Source organism: Myzus persicae, unplaced genomic scaffold, assembly GCF_001856785.1.
Source record: "Myzus persicae strain clone G006 unplaced genomic scaffold, MPER_G0061.0, whole genome shotgun sequence".
NCBI lineage: Eukaryota > Metazoa > Arthropoda > Insecta > Hemiptera > Aphididae > Myzus > Myzus persicae.
Genome location: NW_019103850.1, coordinates 56936 through 78008, shown reverse-complemented (window position 1 = coordinate 78008; position 21073 = coordinate 56936). Strand labels below are relative to the sequence as shown.

At 38.4% G+C, this 21073-nt stretch overlaps 1 protein-coding gene across 2 annotated transcripts in view; it reads left to right on the top strand.

Moving 5' to 3' along the window:
- LOC111035440 (pro-neuregulin-3, membrane-bound isoform-like) overlaps positions 1–20097 on the top strand; it is a 68661-nt gene extending 48564 nt beyond the window's left edge. For both annotated transcript variants that reach the window (XM_022317056.1, XM_022317057.1), the window contains exons 3-7: positions 11335–11506; positions 15996–16057; positions 17856–18000; positions 18151–18247; positions 19214–20097. In XM_022317056.1, coding sequence (XP_022172748.1) covers positions 11335–11506; positions 15996–16057; positions 17856–18000; positions 18151–18247; positions 19214–19288 — 551 coding nt within the window. In that variant the 3' untranslated portion in view covers positions 19289–20097. The remainder of the gene's footprint in view (positions 1–11334; positions 11507–15995; positions 16058–17855; positions 18001–18150; positions 18248–19213) is intronic.
- The last annotated feature ends 976 nt before the right edge of the window (positions 20098–21073 follow it).

Here is a 21073-nt window from a genome sequence, read left to right as displayed (position 1 = left end):
TACATGTGTGTAGCTATACCGCATGTATATATAGTTAACTTCCACTACAAGTACTATATTAACACTATTACTGCTATTACTACCATTACTACTACTGCTACTTTCCATCTATCCTACCGTGTATATTATAATGATGGAACCAATGTTTTATGGAATCGTAAAAAAAAAAAAAATAATAATAATAATAATCGACAATGTAACGACGATTTTCACACGGTGCGCGCGTAGCGTGGGTTCCTTTTATTATTATTTATTATTTTACTTTTATGTACGATGTATAATAATAATTTCGGACGTCAACCGATTAACGGTCATGATTAATAGGGCCGAAAAAGCCGGCAAAAAGAGGCGGCTTGTTTGTACACACAAGACCCCCCGGCTCCCGGCGGAGGACCGTCCTTCGCCGCCGCGTCCGTCACTCCGAAACTGTCCTGCGCCGCCGCCACCGGTCGGACCCGCGTACATGCGTGCGTTATAATATTATCGCCGTCCTCGCCCCATCACCCCCGCCACCCCCGTCGTCTTGTCTCCCCTCCCCCACCCACTAGTCTGTACTTACAGCCTCCGCGGCTAGGTCATATATACATATAAATAATATGTATTGCGGCTCACGCGCCTCGCTCGGGTAAGGTAAATAATAATCAGCGGGAGTTCCCACACACACACACACACACACACGAATCCCGCGGTAATAGAAATATCGTCGGACACCACCGATTTAATAATGTGTATATATAATACGGTGGTGGAGAGACGGCGGAGACGTATGGAACATATACGGAGACATTAGTCATTTGTCACCCGTCGACCAAATATACATTGGGCCACACAATCCGAATCCTTATAGTGTGTGTATATATACCGGCACCACACCCTCCCCGCCGCCGTATATATTATTCGTAATCAACACACAAACACACACACATGCACGCCGCCGTCGGCTTAGGTTCGGGGTGTGTGTGTGTGTGTGTGTGTGTGTGTACGACTCGCAGCTGGACGCGTCTCCGCCTCCTCCCTCCGATGACAACAACAATAATAATAATAATAATATGATTGTATTCAACTTACTTTTTATTGCTCTCTTTATTCCACCCGCCACCGCTCTTCTTTCTATAGGTACGGAAAACGCAGAAAACCGATATTTTACGAATTGTTATTATTATTTTCCTTTTTCGGCACGTCGTCGTCATCGTCCGACGTCGGGACAGTTGTACTAGTGTCGCACACGTAGACAACCGAACGCTTTAGGTTATGCGATAGACATTTTTTTTTTTAATCTGCACCGACGCCGCTGCTACTATTGCGCGGCACAATATACATATTATTACAATATTATAACACATATCATGCATACCTATACATAATATTATATAATATATTATTAGGTATTATGTGTATTGGTATCGCGTGTGTGTCATGTCGCTCGCAAAGGGGACACGGTGATCGAATAATAAAAAAAAAAAACGTTTTTATCAATGGAACCTTCGTCGCGCTGCAGCAGCCGTTGTCGCTGGCGTGTCCTGCTCTCAATTGAAATTCCTGTACGGACACGTCCTTAGAAATTTATTTATTACGGACCTCCGCATGCGTACCCACACATATTTTTCGTATACCTGCCTGCGTAAAAAATCCTAGTAGTGATGTACGGTTTCGAATTTTTTTTTTTACTTCGGACGAGACTCGTCACAGTGCATTACATATTACCTACATAATATTATTGTTGGTCGTTCAGTGCTCATATTTACCGCGCCACCTGCTGCACTGTCCTTTGAAAATCGTTTCCGTGTTCCATTTGGAAATCGTCCGAAAACTATTATTATATAATGTGCGGCAATCATTTATCAAAACACTTGTTGCTCGTGACCACCACTGTGCAGCATTTTTTTTTTTATACGTATCATCGCTGCCACCGTTTATTCGCAATCGGTGACCCTGCACGCGACGTGATGCTGAGCGTATAACATATTATATACATATATATTACATTGTACACGTAGCTTAGGTGTGTACGGTTAGGTACACATATTTCGTAGTCTCCTTACATGTATAATAAAATATCGTGCGAGTAGAACAAATTGTGTTTTTCCACACCGCACACACGCGGTGCAATTTATTGACACGGTACGTCCCTTTTGGTTTTGAAATCTCTATTATATAATATTATTATATTATAAACGACAACAATACAATAATACGCATTTCATCGCGCTCACTGCTCAGTCATCGTTAAGTACGTATATTATATTATTTTGCGGACTGTCAGCTTTACGAAATATTATGTTGTCCGTGTGCTTCTTGTAAACGCGTTTTCGTAGTCTACATTATAATATCTTATATGGGATGCACTTTTGCATCATCAGAATCTGACTCGGCGATTTGAAATTCAAATTAATACGCACCAACACTGCACCTATGTACAGTGTGATTACCATAAAAGTTTGTGTTTCCCGTTGATTTTCCTCGTACAACACGATAACAATATTACGAGCAAGCGATACTTGCACGTGCGTTATCAACTACGCGCCCGAATACTATAATATTATATACTGCAGAAATCCAATTAAATAATTTATTTTTGTATAGCTTCTTACACGGTGCGATGTGTTGTTAAGTTGTTTAATAAATATCATGACGCCTCTCTAACGCTCCATATTATTATTATGTTAGGTATAAATTATAACGTGTGCTATGCCGTTGGTTATTACAGCGACCGTATGTAGCAGCGCGTTCGACGATTAAAGTACCGAATAGAGTGAGACGTCGAACGTCTGCGCTCACCGCCCGAAGAAAATTCTAAATTTAATCGAATCCAATTGTTCGATCGTCAGCCGTTGACGTATAACACCGTTGTTCGGTATAAGCTCACGACCAGAATAGCTGCCAGTTCTGCCGGTGTTTTGACCGAATTACAACACAAACGACTGTTGGTTTGAGGCCTATACCGACTGCGGAGATTTCTAGGTCAAGCCTTTTCTTTCTTGGAAATAATAATATACGTTAACACTACGCGCGTACAATGTCGGTGTCTTAACGTCGCCGTTGCGTGTACGTGTGTAACTCGATATTTGTCGCCCCACTCTTCGCCATATTATACACTTAAGAGTTGTATTTTCGATGTTAAGTCCGCGGGGGGTTGCGGCCACTATAGAATATCGAGCTATACCGCCGCGTACCAACGAGTCGGAAAATGTTTTTGAACAAATAATAATATTATTTTCGTCCAAATTTATATCATAACATAGGTGTATGATGATTTGAAGGTACCAATACATTTTAACATTATACTGTCGGGCGAACGCAACATATTTATCTGACCTAACCATTATTAATAAGTAATTTATTAACAGTGGTTTGGTTATAAAAAAATTGTTTGTTCATTATATTATGCTGTATCTCCCCCGCATCTCGCACCATCACCACTCTCCCACTCTATCACGCTTTTTATAGCCCATGTAACAGGGAACTCTAAGTTTTGCAGTATATTTAGTACGGTATTGTGGATATGGGTTAGCAATCTAATCTGTGCGCCTAGAAAAGGTTTCCCGTCGGCCTATTATTTTATAGAAATTATGAGCTATATATATGGAGGTTAGGTTAGGCGTGTGGCAGTATTCGTGTTTTTTATGCGCGCTTCGTCTAAAATATTATTTTTATTTTGTCATGTAGGTATATATAACGTTATCTCGCATCGTATATATTATAATATAGTATAATGTATAGTGCGTTTTTCTTTCGACCGAAAGTAGTCTTTTACGTAATATGTTTCCAGACGACATAAAATAAAATTATTATACTTAACAATGTATAAAGTATCAACATAAACATATATATATATATTATATATATTATATATGTATACTATAAACATTATACACTGTTCAAAATGTTCTGTATTTTAGTTCTTAGAAACCATTATTATTATCGAACGGGAAAAATGATTTTTTTTTAATACATATAAACGTTAACATAAATATTATTTTTACGGTTAAATAAATGAAAATGAAAAAAGCATATAAAAAGCTATCGTAATAAATTGATATTCGACTACGATAATAAACGTATTTTGTTATTAAACCATTATACCGAATAACATAATAAATACTGTATACATGCAACAATATATTACACTATTTATTATCGAGTTTAAAAAACTCAATAAATAGTACGAAAAATACGTTGACCGCACATAATATTACAGCAACGGACACATTAGTAGTTTATCGATTTCTGAACATAATTAGTATATTATTATTTTAATGCTATATTTAAATAGTTGGGACTTATAATATTATAAACTCTCGCATGTTATTATTTTATCGTTTAATGGCATTCGAGTGCGTATAATGACCATAAAATTGTTTGATAAAAACGAAAAAAAATGATTAAACCGTATTTTAATACGATGTATTATAATATTTTTGGTTTTTTTAAATTTATTTTAAAGAATATTTACAATCTATATATTCTATATTGATAATAGCGCAATAGGTAAATTAGATGCATTATGAACAGAAACAAATAAACATAAAGAAACGTGGGAAGAAGGGGCAACCCATTAGTATGGCACCGTTGTGATTTTTAACAAAAATTTTTTCTTTGCTATCATTGTACTTTTTTTTCTTGAGAAAAAGTCACCTTCTTTTCAGCCTTTCTTTTTAGCCTTCTGGGGGGATTTTCCGGAATAATTTTAGAGAATAAGTATATTTTTAATTATAATCTTTAATCTATATTATATTATATTTCGCATACCTACGTGGTGCATGTTTTGTGAAAAAATACCGAAAATGCTACAGATTTTTTTATGAAATGCAAAAATGTACAATAGCTAACCATGTATTATAGACGATTTCAAAATGGATACTTTCAGGGTTAATTCAGAAAATATATTATTTAATATCACAACATTTCAATCATCGAACATTAAAAAAAATTCAAATAACGAGTAGTAACAAAAGTTTATTTATATTTTTTCAATTAAGAATGATAAATAGCATAATTAAATGTAGAAAATAATTTAAGATACCTAATACTTACAATCTTCAATACATTTATCTGTATTGTATAGCTTAGCAGAATATTGAAGTTTAAAATTGTTCAATTTTTATCGTTGAAAATGTCTATAAACTCATCAAAATGGTAATGTTTTACAAGTGTTTATCAATTTCAATAGGTAACAAATCTGTGAAATATAAAAAGAATTTTCAATGACAAATGCACATCGATACCATTAATACATAAACTCATGTGTGTAATGCCGTTCGATATGTCCCTATATTACACCGGTTTACTGTGGATGGGAAACGTTTTGGAGACGAGTGTCGGAGTGTGCAGTGTATGTACGTTTATCATATTATAACAGCGACCCCGAAGTCTTACGATATAATATTTTACTGGCGGTGGATTTGGTATATTTGTTATTTATTTCGAATTACCGGTGGAAATCGTCGTGCGACCGAAAGACAACAAACAACTTTATGATATAACCACATAATCTCTGGGGATCTAATCATTTCACATACACACACACACGCCGCTCGCGCGAGAGTTAATCACACGTTTGGGGGGTCGACTGCGGGTCGGATAATGAGTAATGACAACAAAAACACACTCGCACACGTGAAGTGGGTAGGCACTTGGCGTTGTTGGCGAGTCGTCACTCCGTCCGGAGCGGTCGGTATATGCACCTACCCGTCTAAATAGACGTCCGCGGTGCGTTTTCCCAGATTATTAACCGACGAAAGGAGCGATGAACGAGAAGACGAAAAACAATTTTCGATTTGTCCGTCCATTTGTGCCGCCGCAGCCGCCGAACGATCCTTATAAAAAAAAGCGCCGGCTCCGTGTAATTACAGAGCCCACTGCCGCCGCGTTTTCGGGAGGAGCTCAAAAGCGTCGTGTGTCTTTCTCTCTCTCTATATATATATATATATATATATATATATATATATTATAGGTAGGTAAGTACCTACTATATAGCCAGTAGATATAGGTTGGTAAGTAGGCAGGTTATATATATATACCTTCGCGTTTTGTGTCGCGGCGCGGTGTTTACTTTGGCGGCGGTGTTTTTCACGCTAATCACGCGATACGCGCGGCCCCGACGACGGCGACGGGGGAGGGGTTGGAAGTACGCGGCGCGGGGCAAGTAGAAATAAAGTAAAAAAAAAAAAACGCCAATGCACCGCCTCCCGACCGCCGCCGCCGCCGCCGTGTGGTAGGTCGTGGCCGAAAAGACGATATTGCGCTATTATTATTGCACTCGTTCGCGCACGGTGTATATATCCCGCTTAAGTGCACACCACACCGGTGCAGTCGTGTGCACACCGCGAACACTAAAATATGTACACGGTCGGCGGTAACCGGTATGTACCCGCGACTGCTGCCGTAGCTGGTTGCGATAGGTCTCTCTAATTATATTTATTGTTTTATCCCCGTAAATCTCGTCCGGCGGCCGTGGAATATAATATATAATATTATATAGAGTGCCGGCGTTTTCGTGCTGCCGTCGACGATGCGCTCTTCTCTCGCCGGTCGCCGCCGCCACAGCCACAGCCACCGCCCACTAATTACATTATTTGACCCGCACGCCATACGCCGCGCGCGTATATAAAAACACACACACACACACACACACACACAGGTAGGTTCGACTACCAGTGGCGGCGCGTGTTTTAGTGCACCACTCTACATTATACTCTGGGCGGTCCGATTTTTTCATTCGTGTTTGTATTTATTTTTTTTTGTTTTTTTTTTTTTTGCCAGCTTTTATTAGTATATTACGTTTTTATAAATAATAAGTAATAATGAGTAATAACGCATTACATTAGAGCGCGAATATAATAGTATCGTATACCTGTGCCGCGCACGTATATATATAACATAATATAATAAGTTTGTGTACGAAAAGAAAATCGACGTTTTTTTTTTAAACGGACACCGACAACGTAGTCGAGAGGACGACGACGCCGACAGGTGGTGGGGTGGTGGCGAGGAAGACAGACGAGAATCTTTATAATACATATAACTAGAAGACCTAACCACCGCCGACGGTCTGACTTTTACGACCACCGGCCGTCGTCTCCCTGCTCGTGACAACACAATTATTTTTATATCTTACCTGCCTACCCATCATAATATGGATGTGTAATATAATGTGTGCTGTGTGCGGCGTCGGGGGGGGGGGGAGGGGGTTGCCACGCGGAGAGGAGACCACCGCAATTTTCGCGGAGACCGTTTGTCGGCGGCACGTCTCTTCGGCCCGCGTGTGATGTGTGTATACTGTATACAGACAGCGTCGTCCCTTATATTGTTATTACAACATGCTTTTCCGCTCCATTTGCCCACGCGGCCCACACGTATGTAATATTATCGCAGTGTGATGTAGCCCTCCGGCACTGGTGCAGAGGCACCGGCGAGGGGTCACTACTATATATTACCTATAGTCACGCGCAGTTTACACGTCGTAATATTATTTCACGATTGTCTCCTCGTCGCATGCGATGTTGTCGTCCCCGACGCGAGCCCCCCCGTCTCGCGCGGCGGAATTTCGGTTTCGTCTGTACTTTGGATTTTTATTTTTCTCTACACACCCATTTCTGGAACTACGGATACTATATCAGCATTGAGTTATTATATTATTCATCTCTGTTCGCCCGTAATAATATGATAATAGTAATAATAATAACGATAAACAGGTGCTGTAACTCGAAAAATACCAAAACTCGGTTAATTGGCGGTTTCTGTGTGTACACGTACGAGCGTATGCCGAGGAGTTTCTATATTATGGTCGTAGGTATACGTATAATACGACGATATTTCCCATGGACGAGAGAAAAAAAACACCGTTCGACGTGGTACTATGTATAATATAATAATATAATGAATCCAGTTTTAAATAAATTACCGTATATTAATAATATTATAAGAAATTGATACGAACAAAAATGCGGATAAACACTTAACGACATATTTTCCCTACGAAAATTACTATTGCATGACACAATGTACATAACATACAGCATGTATCTAATCTATCTATGTATAAAAAGCGTATATACCTACGTATGTATATGTACGTAGAATTATGAACATTTATTATTTATATAGGTAGGTACCACTACGCGCGTTTTACCGACCGTCACCGCGTCCTCGTCGATTATACTTATTATAATGTACTACACGCACGCACGAACACACGCGTTTACCGTAATATATAGGGAAAAACACGGAACGTTATCCGTATTAAACCCAGGAGGTACCTACCTATTTTATTTTCCTCAAAACGACAATTTTTCAAACACCCTGCAGTATATAGGTACCTATACGCATATACGTTTAATACACCTTGTACACTTATTTTTGCGCATGTAGCGATATATATATATAATATATATAGGTATGTATTGCAGTACACCTGAGACTATCTCTATTCGTGATCGTGTCATAATATTAGTCGAGAGTCGGTATGCACCACCGACTTAATACTTGGTTACGGTTCGGTACGCCACTAGACAAGCAAAGGGTATGTGATGGGAACGCACGAGAATGTAGAATGTCGCTTTTCGATTACTCGTACGAACGGTAGTGATGGTTAGGTTGTAGCAGGGTATAAGACATATATTATAATAGATTATTGCACTTTTTCGTAAATATAGCGTACATCACTGCGGGACGTTGTTATACGTAATGCCATGTATTGTTACACTGCATAAGGTCTATTCTATACACTGAAGTGCACGACGGCAGTACCTACCGCTGTTTAAGACGCCAAGGTAGAGGTAGGTCTTGTCCATCAAAGCCAATGTGTATATCATAGGTCTTAAACCATGGTCGGATATCATGTTCTGGACGGTCGATTGGTACCCGCGAATATTGTTCGGCGTATATTATGCGTAGTATACTCGCGCGTTATTTATGTTTTTGATCATAATATGTATTATACCATTTACGTATTGTGTTACCGCGAGAGAGTCGTTATTATTACGTTTCGAAATTCGAACCGTTCGATGACGAATTAATACAATTATATGGTCAGTGACGATAAGTTCCGACGTAATTTCGTGTACGGTATTATCCGACGCTTGACTAATGTCTAGTTCATACCATCACGGCTTTCGGCTAATGCGACAACATTTCCGACTTCACCCAATCAAAATATTAAGCGTTGTCCGACGACACACTGTGGCTATAGTGATTAAATGCTGATAAAACGTATCAATATAATGTATATCATCTATATATATATTCAAAAAAAAATATTATTTCATGTAGAACACGACGATGCGATTAATGATAGGAGCTCGATACCTGTAGATACCTGGGCTCGTCGTGTAATTTAATCATTTTATCGCTACATCGTGAAAAACCGCTATCGATGAACGCATATTTTGTAGGTGCTTGTAACCTAACTGTCGTAATTTACGGTTCGTTATTTTGATTATCAAAATTGATACAAAAAGCTGATGTGTCAAGTATACTACATAGTTTGGAGAAGCGTTTCTAATACCGGCTGCAACATAAACTAGAAATGAAAACGACTTTTAAATAAATGTTTTGGGTACCCTGTCTGTGCAGACAGAGAACATGCCGATTCTGCGCATTCCCACGTGACACTCTGCCATCGAGACCACCGGGGTTCCACTGTGGCAGAGTATCACGTGGGGATGCGCAGAAGAACCCATTTTTGTCGTTCTCTCGTCGGACCGAGTATGTGTTTGTCATAAACCGACGTGATTTAAAAAACGTTATAGTATATAATATTATACTAAAAAATCATAAAACGTAAGTGTGACCTGAGCATTTAAAGAAGAAAACAATGTTAAGACCGCTGAGCAAATGTGCCAAGATAAAATACAACACTTTTTGCGATTGATTTGAAAGCTCTTAATAATATATATTATTCACATTTCGTCGGCGGGGTTCCGCTTAAAATTAAAGTAAAGACATTTAGCTTTATTATACATCGCATGATATCGCTTTCAACGCCTGCAGCAGAGACGAAAAGCTAGCGATCTCGTCGAGCGTATAAAAACACACACACACACACACACAAACACCCACCCACGCACACGCCTCAAGAGGTGCATATGGTATAAAGACATGATATTATATATCGAATCGAAAAACAAAAAAACGGCGCACGCGCACGCGTGTGTAGACGCGATGATCTCGAAATGAATACAAATCGTACATCCGTTTCGGGTCGCCCCGCGCGTTACAATATACGTATATATACATATATTTATATAAATATAATATCTTCGTCGTCGCCGGCGCGTCTCTCGATACCGGCAAAACCATTGTCTGTGAGCTCGCGCGCGTGTGCTTAAACCGCTGCACCGGGGCGGACGGGCGGAGTGCGCGACCCGTACGCGTATTACGCAACAACAGCGTACGACGCATGGCCGCCGCGACGTTGGCACGCCATTATACGTCGTCATAATGACGACACATTACAATGCAATGGTCCCTTCCGGCTCCGTTTTCGTACATGAGTGTACCATACATTATAAAGTGTGCGTGTACCGTTATCACGCGCCGAGCGCTCCGACAGATATCGGATGTCCGGGCTCGTCGCGCGGGAGGTCCCTTATTTTTTTTTATATAGGTAGGTGTGCTGTATGCGCTCGCTGCCATTGTTCTTGTATACGACTCGCGTGTACACGACATACGTACACACGTATATAGATAATAGATGTCGTCTTGTAGTATTCGTCACCATCGCACATGTTTTTTATAATATTATGGTTGTTACGACATTATGTGTATACCGTGTATAGATGACGGAGTGGATTTAAGGGCTGCACCTGCCCCGGGCCCCGCGTAATTTTTAGGGCCTCCTGCAGTTCTTATTAAAACACGGTATATACACTGTAATTTGGATCCCAGACTTTTGTTTAAGAAAAAAAAAAAATACTCGTGTTTTCGAATAAAAATGTCGATTTTAAATAATTACAATATGTATGTGTGTCACCGCAGGACGTGACTACGTATCGATTTTCGTGTACATGTATCAATAATTGCAGGCTGTGGATTGCGCTCAACTGCAGTCCTTAATTTGTGTATCTATATTTATAATAGGCGTTATGTATAGATTCTATAAAATTATCGCTGCAATTTTTCAATAATTTTAACCAGCCGATAGAATACGTTTGAAGTCTAGCACCGTATAATCTTTTTCGTCCTGAGACCCTTAAAGCTTAAACTCGGCCCTGGCTAGGTGGCACGTCGCTGGTGCACCTGCACAGCGCGATCTCGTATTTTACGTTTTGAAATTATAATCATTTACAGTATTGTTTCGGTTTTTGATTTTTTTTTTTCTTATTTGTGTTACAGACGCGTGTTCGAGTAGGTCGACGCCGAAACCGCGACCGCTGCAGCCGACGGAACGGCCGAACATCACCTTCCACACCAACCCCTGTCCAACCGTATACGCCAAATGGTATTGTCTCAACGAGGCCACGTGTTTCGCCATCCAAATAGGCGAATCTGTGCTGTACAACTGCGAGTGAGTATAATATTATAATTAATTAGTTGTACTCGTATTACACCTCTTGTGGGTATTATAATTCATCAGCGATTGCGCGTAAGACAAAAGTTAAGTACATTTCGTCGGAGCAACGTGCGTTCGATAGTAGGTACCCCTTTTCGAGTACCGTGTATTCGGTTGGTTGTTAGTTGTTACCAAGTTTATGGTGAGAGCGACATTGTACCGCGATTATTATTTTCCGTTGTAAACGTGACTATACTCCCAACGATATGCTTTTACGAACATTTATGGTATCGAACTAATAAAATAGTTCTCGTTTACCCAAATTAAATTTGATATGATTAATTTAAAATTGTATTCAATTGTATTCGACCATACAAAATACTGAAATGACGTCACTATTCACTGTACCATCAACGCACGCTTGTGTATGAAAACAAAAATGAAACTATCACGATTTTGTCGACACTGACCCATTTGATATTGTTTGAGAATTCCTTTACAGACAATATTTTTCTGACTAATGAAATAATAATATAGCTTGTATTGCTTAGCGTCCTTACATATGCATATAAAAGTAGCGATGATTGCACCTTGCGAATTATTTTTAAATATTATGTTTCGGTACCTTACTTACTTTATGTTCAAGATAAATCTATAATATATAATTGACTTTCTACCCCTATGTCATATAGGTGCATCTGTATAACATAACAACACAGTGGTGCACCCGAAGGAGTAGTCTTCGGGTTCGGACACTCTTGCCCTATCGGTGTGACGTGTAAAATGATCAAATTATTCGAAGTTTATCAGAAATCAACATTTTCTGATAAAGATTTGATGTGTATTACATGACATTTAATAGTAGGTAGGTACCTAAAATAAATTCTAAAGCAAGTAATTCTTTCGGCTGCAGTTGGGCCCCAAAATTAAAACTCCTATTCTAATTGGATCCCGGGTTATTTTACTTAAATATTAGACGAAAATGTTAAAAATCGATTTAAAAAATCTCTTTTGGGTTGATAAAAATGTATGAGGCCATTAATTTTCCGAAATCGAATCCACTAGTATCTTTTGAAGATTATACTTACTCGACTCAAAGTGAAAAATTTACTTCATAAACCAATAATTGAGGAAACGATTATAGATTCATTTTGAATTATACAAAAGTGGTATTTTTAAAAACGTTCGTAAAAGATGACAAAATATTTAAGTGACCGTTAAAACGATTTTCTAGCATTCCCCCTCCCCCTCCCCTTAAGAATTTCCCGGTCGTGCCACTGCAATGATACAATATATATATATATTACATCCAACTTCCAGCTACCCACATAATATTACACTTATTATATCTATGTGTACATAAGTGTATCGCGTTTTGTCGACCGCCGGCGCTACGCGAGCACACACACTCACACAAGCACACACACACACACACACAACCGCACACGTACCTAAGTATGCATTATGCACGTACCTTTGTCGCATATGAAAATATATGCGGACGAACGAGGTGTGGGGGGGGGGGCGGCGGACGGGTTATAATATATGTGAATAGGGCGGCGGGAGGACGAGGTGTACGCACTGAACTCACACACGCACACACACACACACACACACACATACACACACACACTGCACACTGTAGCATATACATAGGCGTTATTAAATGCGTATGTGTACACACATAATCCCCGGGCCGCATTGCGGGTCACGTATCTGTTTAATGCCCGAGCACGGATATCCTTCGGACCTCTTTCTCGCTCTGCCGCCACCGTGCGAGTCGCGCGCAGCAGTACACGCCGGGGTCGCAAATATTTCAAAAATTCCTACCGCACACCCGAAAACCCGCCCGCTGCAGCTGCGCGTCGCGGCCCCACCGACGACGCCTGCACGGAGGAAAACTCTGTATAGGCACCTACATAATAATAACGTAGGTATGTTCGACGATGATACATACATTATGCAGGTACGGTGCAGTAATATTGTGGAGCGGTATTTACCGCGGTCGCGGTTATATAACCCGCAGCCACGCTGCGGCCGGCCGATCCACATAGTGGACGTATGAGCGAATAGCAATAGCCATTGCTATTTTTCAGTTTTCCCTTCTCGAATAGTATACGAAATGTCACGTCGTACGGATGTCGGGTGGAACACCGCTGCAGGTCGGAAATCTCCGGATCGACAACCGCGTAATATGTTAAAGTGAATTGTTGTCGACTTAATGACGAGACCAATCATCGTTACTGCAACATCTTATTTCCGAAGAGCGTATATTTGCGTGCGACGATCGTTTTCGTCGTCGGACGTCGATCGAAAAACGTTTCGCGTGCTGTTCTGTTGGAAGGGAATATATTATTAGTGTTTATGCGTGCGTATACATGATATATACATAGGTATAACGTACGAGATTAAACTTTGGAGTGTAACGTTCCGAAACGGTCGATTCGGGCGAGATTAGATGTTAAAAATAAACGTGCGAAATACACAGCGTATTACACATATGCATACAGACATTATGTACACGTATAATATGTATGCGTTGGCCTTTTTTCCATTGTGATATTATGTTATAATAGTCGTTTTTCTCCATTCGTAAATTATAATTTTTTTTTTCTATCGGTCCATCCGCTTCCACTACAATGGTTATTAGCTTAAAGTATCTGTGATTAGTGTAGAGTATTTTCTTAAATATATTTCTAAATCAATTTATATAAATCCGATTTTTTCAAAAAAATTATTATTATGTTTATTTTTGCTCGGCGTCCTAAGATGTCGGAGAGGTGTTCTGGTAAATCGCATTTTTTTCTTGGTTTTAATATTTAAGAAAGTCTGTTAAAATATGTTTGATTGTAATTTGTGTTCCGCTTGTGGTATACTGTAATATTGTCGTGGACGATTTTGCAGTATTGAAACGTTTCATCAGATGTTTTGTCGTTTTTCGTGTATAAATCTCCGAATATAGTAATAATCGTGTGCACGTCATACGCTGTATATAATACCCATGGCGTGCAGTACCTATATATGCACCTATTTACGATTTTTTTTCCTCTTTTGGTTTCTAATTTAATTTCGAATATTAACGAAGAAATAAAACGAAACTTTCCACGGAGAAATCATTTGCTTATTAATTACGATGACGCTGAAAAAGGAAAAATCCATTTGAATTACTCATGCATAAACATAATTCAGTCGGAGAGTGGAATATACCGAATACACATGCATACACTCTACGCGTATATATATGGAACGTGGGTTTCTTGTGTGTTGGGAAACGATTTTATAGTGTATATACCGTAATATCATATATATGTATATATATATATATATATATATATATATACTTATGTATGTATATGTGTGTATATTTATAGAGAGAGAGAAGGAAACGGTTCCATAAATCTTCAGACAATGTTCGAAAATTGTACACGTTTACTTGGAAATCGTATTATATTACTATTATATATTTTATACGTTTAAAAAGAATCGGATTAACGAGACACGCACAAACGGCCTTTGAAACAGAAATTATTACACCCGCGGCCGTTACACAAACGAAGTGACTTGTTGTTGATAAAAATCAATTCGGAACAAGGTCGAGACACACACAGCAAATACTTACTGCTGCAACGGGCATCGTAATTTTCTAAGGAGTGCTTTTGGCGCAGAAAGCGAATTTAACTACACACACACACACACACAGGCATATATATATATATATATGTACATAATAATATGCTGTGCTGACTTGCAGTGTATTATAAACGTATAACAACACGATAAATACATTTTGTACATACTTTAATTCCGTAGTACTACTAGACGGAATTACAAATTTTATCGCGATAAGGTTGCTTTTTAATTGTTATACTCGATTTGTCCCGGTCGATTTGACTCCGAGCGCCGTGCCATAGAGACGCACGCAACACGGAGAACACCACACGACTATAATAATAACTAATAATAATTACTATTATTTCTGTAATGTCGCATTTATAATATTATTTTGATCATATATTATTGTACTCGGGCCGTGTCGTAATAACTCTATATTTATTTATTTGTTTTAACGGATCATAAGATCCAAACTCAATTTATATAATAGACTGCAATAGTGCAATTAATATGACGGTAATAAAGCTGATATTAATAATAATACGAATGATACAATAATATAAATACATTAAATACAACAGATTATATTCACATATAATTACATGTATTATGAATATAGTTACTAAAAGATTCCAAAGAAGTAAAGTTATAAATAATTAAATTTTTGTTTCGTTCGCTAATGACATCGTTGTATCGATGGGTGAAGCTAAAGCATAATTTGGTCTTTGTGAAAATACATTTAAAAAAAAATATAGTATTAAACCTAGTTCTACACCGAGGGACGTTAAATCGAGAAAACTTCGCAGTTCTGGACAATCGATACAAGTTTAAATAATAATGTAAAGTCGTTTATTTGTCTTCTATATATTATAATGTGTTTTTCGTGTTTCAGATGTACCGACGGTTTTATGGGACAGAGATGTGAGTTCAAAAATTTGGACGGATCTTACACGAGTAAGTAGCATAATACGTATGATATTACACGTATATTATAACGTATCTACCTTATACACACGAAGCTCGTCTATCATTATAATATTATTTTAATATGATACCGAGTTAAAAGTTTTTGATACCTACCGAAAACACTTTGGAGTGTCGGATATAAAAATTTAAACACACACACACACACACACATACGTATACAGAGCGGTTTGACAGACTAAACCCCCTCGCCATATTAAACTTATATATATATACATGATGTATGTGATACTTGCGAGTGGTTGATGGACGTCGTTATTTTTACGAACGGCATTTTTTTTCCTTCTAAAATAATTACTGTTGCTCAGTAGCGGCGGAGATGACAATAAAAATCTGTGTACGAGTAAATCAACACGCGAAGCCTACCGATTTACATTTTTTTTTTCTTTTTATTATTATACGAACGCGATTTTGGGCGCCGTCCAAGAAAGCGGAAGGTTTATTAAATCCGCCGAGCACACCACTCACACGGTGCACACAATCGTCTGCGCGCGCTATTTTCAAATTGTAAAACGAACGAACGAACGAGTAAAAAATATAGAAAAGAAAAAAAAACTGAAAACCAAAAACAATAAAAACGATGTCGTGTTACTTGGGTGGCCGAGGGGGGTGGGGACCCGAGCGCAGCGTATAATATGGCTTTTGACGAAATCGATTGATTGCCGTCCGCCGCGATCTCTTATTACCGCCGCCGCCGCAACATAAACGAAACAACAAATCCGTCGGCGGCGCGAAGGCGGTGGTGGAGGTGGTGGTGGAGGAGGATGATGAGGAGGAGGAGGTTACATTGTGTGAGTTATTTTTTTTAGTTTTTTTTTTTTTTGAAGGCGACCCGACCGTCGTCTCTCCGCGACCTCGTCGTCTGCGTCGCCGCCGTCGCAACCGCCCGCCGCCGCCGCCGCGCCGTTCGAGTTTGCCACATTTCGATTTGATTTAATATTATCATTACGATTACTATTACGACGTATTGCTCTGCTCGCGCGCCATCACGTCGAGACGATGACGAAAATTCACCGACCACGCGAAAGAGACCTGACCGCCGTCCGAACTGCATCGGACGCATGAATGGGCCGTGGGGACACACTCACACACACACACACACACACACACACACAAGCGCGATCGTAATAACAATGTAGGTTTATATGTGCGTGCATACATACCTGTGTGTGTGTGTGTGTGTGTGTGCTTATATAACGTCTTGTGTAGACTTATATGCGCGCACAGGTGTAGGGGGAGGCAAAGAAGAAACGAGACCGCATACCAAACCCGCGCTCGGTCCGGCATACTAATGATTTACCTACTATAGGTATGCGCCATCATCCCTCCTCCTCCTCCTCCTCCTCTTCCATCGCTGCGTTATTAAAATAATAATAATAAAAAGAAAACGACACCGCTCGATTATACTCTTACATACGTACACACACACACACACATACATATGATACGTAAATCGTATATACGATTTTTCTAGGTCCATTATGAAAATAACGATAAGATAATATATATATATATTAAAGCGTGTCTACAAAGTAAACGCTCGAATACTATTATTATAATAATAGCCAATAGGCATGACGTATATATACCCTATACACAACACACGAGACGGTAAAGTTTGACCCGAACTATTATGACGTGCTCTCTGTATATGTGTGTGCGTGTGTTAACACGTTGAAACGTACACGGACTAGTGGTCCTGTGTAATATCAATATTGTAGACGACGACTTTCGTATTTTGATCGTTTCGATTTTTGATTTTCCACAGCAGCCCGACGACAAGTGATGCTCGAGTCGGCCAGCATAGCGTCGGGGGTCAGCGTGGCGGTACTTTTGGTGTTCATAATCTGCACCACGTTTTACGTCAGGTCCAAGAGACAGCGGAAACTCAAGTTGAACGCAGCCGACGTCTCGTAAGTTACACGGCCGACCGCTGTGTTGTCGCGCTTATAATATTATAATATCTCAACAATTATTGACATGATATAATATATTGTTGTTGTATACGCACAACAGTATCGTCTGAATTCGTGCTTGATTTTTTTTTTTCATCTTGTTCACAGAATGGTAGACGGCAACTGGACGGACGCGGAAAAGCGGCCGTTCTCGTATCGTCCCAAGCACACGATCATCACAATTCCTCTGAAGACAGTAATCACAGTGAGTGTATATTGCATAAATATATATATTATTGTGGGGTATATAGGTACACCTCTAACTTCTAAGTATAATACTACGAGCCCGGTATTCTATTGGACGAAAACGGATTATTTTTTTTTACGAATATAAAACCCACGCGCTTATTTTATTTTCCGTTTTTCGGTTTTAATCATTTAGGTCGTCGTCGACGATTATTGTTGCTGCACACGTGAATACATAATAATATAAATGCCGCCGCCGCATCTCGTTTAATTAAAAAAAAAAAAAAAAGGAAACGCTAATAATAATGATAATAATAATAATAATAATAATAATAATACACTATGTGCGCCTTAAAGCCCAACATATAATAATAATAATAATATATACTCACACAACCACCACTGTATAGTTTGTCCAAATATGGTGCAGGCGGGTATGCTAAACAGCACAGGACACACACACACATGTTAAACGTATACATATATAGACGAGTCGGATGCGAATTTGATCTATACGTTAATATATAGTTTTTTACGATCTTTTTATATGCTCGTCGTCGGCGTTCTATTCTTTACGAAGAAAGAAAATATATGTACGGCGGCGGCGCGTATAAAACTATATACTCATTGAAACCTTTTTTTTTTTTATAACGTCGGGAGGGAAAGAAAACATCGTGTGCGTATACATTATCATTGTTATTATAACTATATTATATCCTCTACCGTGGTAATTTAAGTACAAATCGTGGGCGAAATCATTGTAATTGAGACGTGAGGTTGGTTATAATATATTATGTTAATGTCCGAGTTAAAAAAAAAAAAAAAAACACAGACGCGCGTTTATTATAAACTTACTACTACTATTACTACTACTACGACGACGACAGTATATAATATGGGAAACGATATTGTTAAAAAATGTTGTATAGGTACTTAAGATAAAAATAAAATACGATTTTTACGTTTGGTTTTTTTTCCCCCGCAGGAACAGTCGACGCGATCCTCCGGCGACGGCCGCCGCCCCGAAGAGAGTTCGCGACGAGAACCTTTGATCGTATGAGACGACTGCAGCTAATTCCAAAGTTATTATATGTTCAGCGCGGGTATCCTTGCGAGGACGACAAATGACGATTTTTTTTTCACGGGGAGATCAATAATATAATAATATTTTGGTGTCGAGCTGGACGCCGCACAACACGCCTCGGATACCACTATACACACACGGCGGCACAACAGTCGGTCAGCAGCAGCAGCAGCAGCAGCAGACACGCGAAATATGATCACGACACGAACACACACACGCCCACACACATGATAATGTCTCAACGTCACGTCCCGAGAGCCCAACGCCGAATATATTATACACACACACACACACGCGTGCGCGAAATAAAATTTGGAATTGAAAAAAATTTAATGATCAAAATCGAATGTAATAAAATTTCAAAAAAAAAATTGTTTTTAAACGGACCGATTCAATCATACAGTAGTTGTGTGTCGTGTGTATTATGTTGATAATATTATCGTGTAGTGAATATCGCCGTGGCATATTATATATATATATAATCGATGACGTTTACTGACACATATTTCGACTAGTTTTGATGTGAACGCACATCGATTTTGTGATTATTATTAATTTTTACCGTCGTCGTCGTCGATCCCTCCCCCGGCGTGTGCATGTGGTGTCACCGTCGCGTTTTTCTCAAATTTTGCCGCCCCCAAAATTATTATTAACGGAAATACGTGCCGCTATAATTGGAAACGCACTCGAAATTGATCATGTTATGGTGTTTTATATTGTATAAAATCGTAATTTTCGTGACATTTTTAACCTCAAACGTATATATTAATATATAAAAAAAAAAATCGTCTGAGCCAATATATATATATAATTATAGGTACATATATACATATATTATATATATAAATATATAATATGGTCGTTTGTGTTTCGTTTTCGATAACAACAAAACAGCAAAACGCGTCTGCTTTTGACGAGACTTTTCAACTAGTTATCTCATTAACGGCTTACACTCCCCCCTCCCCCCACTTAATATATGTATGTGTATGTATATATTTATACATATATATAAATAAATGTATATGTATACATATTTATATATATATATATAATTCTGCGTACCTATCTATGTGTGTGTATCTCCACCATAATATATATATATATTATTATTTTTTTATAATTTTTAGAATCATTGTTTTAAACTGTTTTGTTTTTTTTCCTCCTCCCGCCTCATTATTATTATTAATAGTGGGTTACCATTTTTTTCCCAATGCTTACTAATGCGTAAAAAAAAATTATAACTAAAAAAAACCGATTGTATTTTGAAAACGAGGAATTGTGAATATTTTTTTAAAAAAAACAAAATGTCTTTTCGATTTATATATAAAAGAAAATTGTGTAAAGTGGTAAATTTGAAATTTATGCGTTTTTATATTTTATATTATTATAGTTATTTATTTATTATTATTTTTAATGTAAATTATTGCTGTTATTCTCTGTTGAAAAAGTAGATTTGTATTATTGTTTCTTCGAGCGCACCTACTACCAGATTGTTGTTATCAAATTAAGCTTACTGCCCTGTGCCCCCTCCCTCATCCCTCCAGCCAGTGTGTAGTTGTATTTATGTGTATAATGAATTTTAGATACGCTAAAATAAAAATCCTTTTTTGCAGTATATTGTATGATATATATATATACATATATGAATATTATATTATTATAACTGTTGTAAAAAAAAAGATTTTACAAAAACAAAAAAAAAAAAACAGAGAAATCTACCAGTTCCTAATTTTTTTATTGTAATAATTTAATATTAATAAT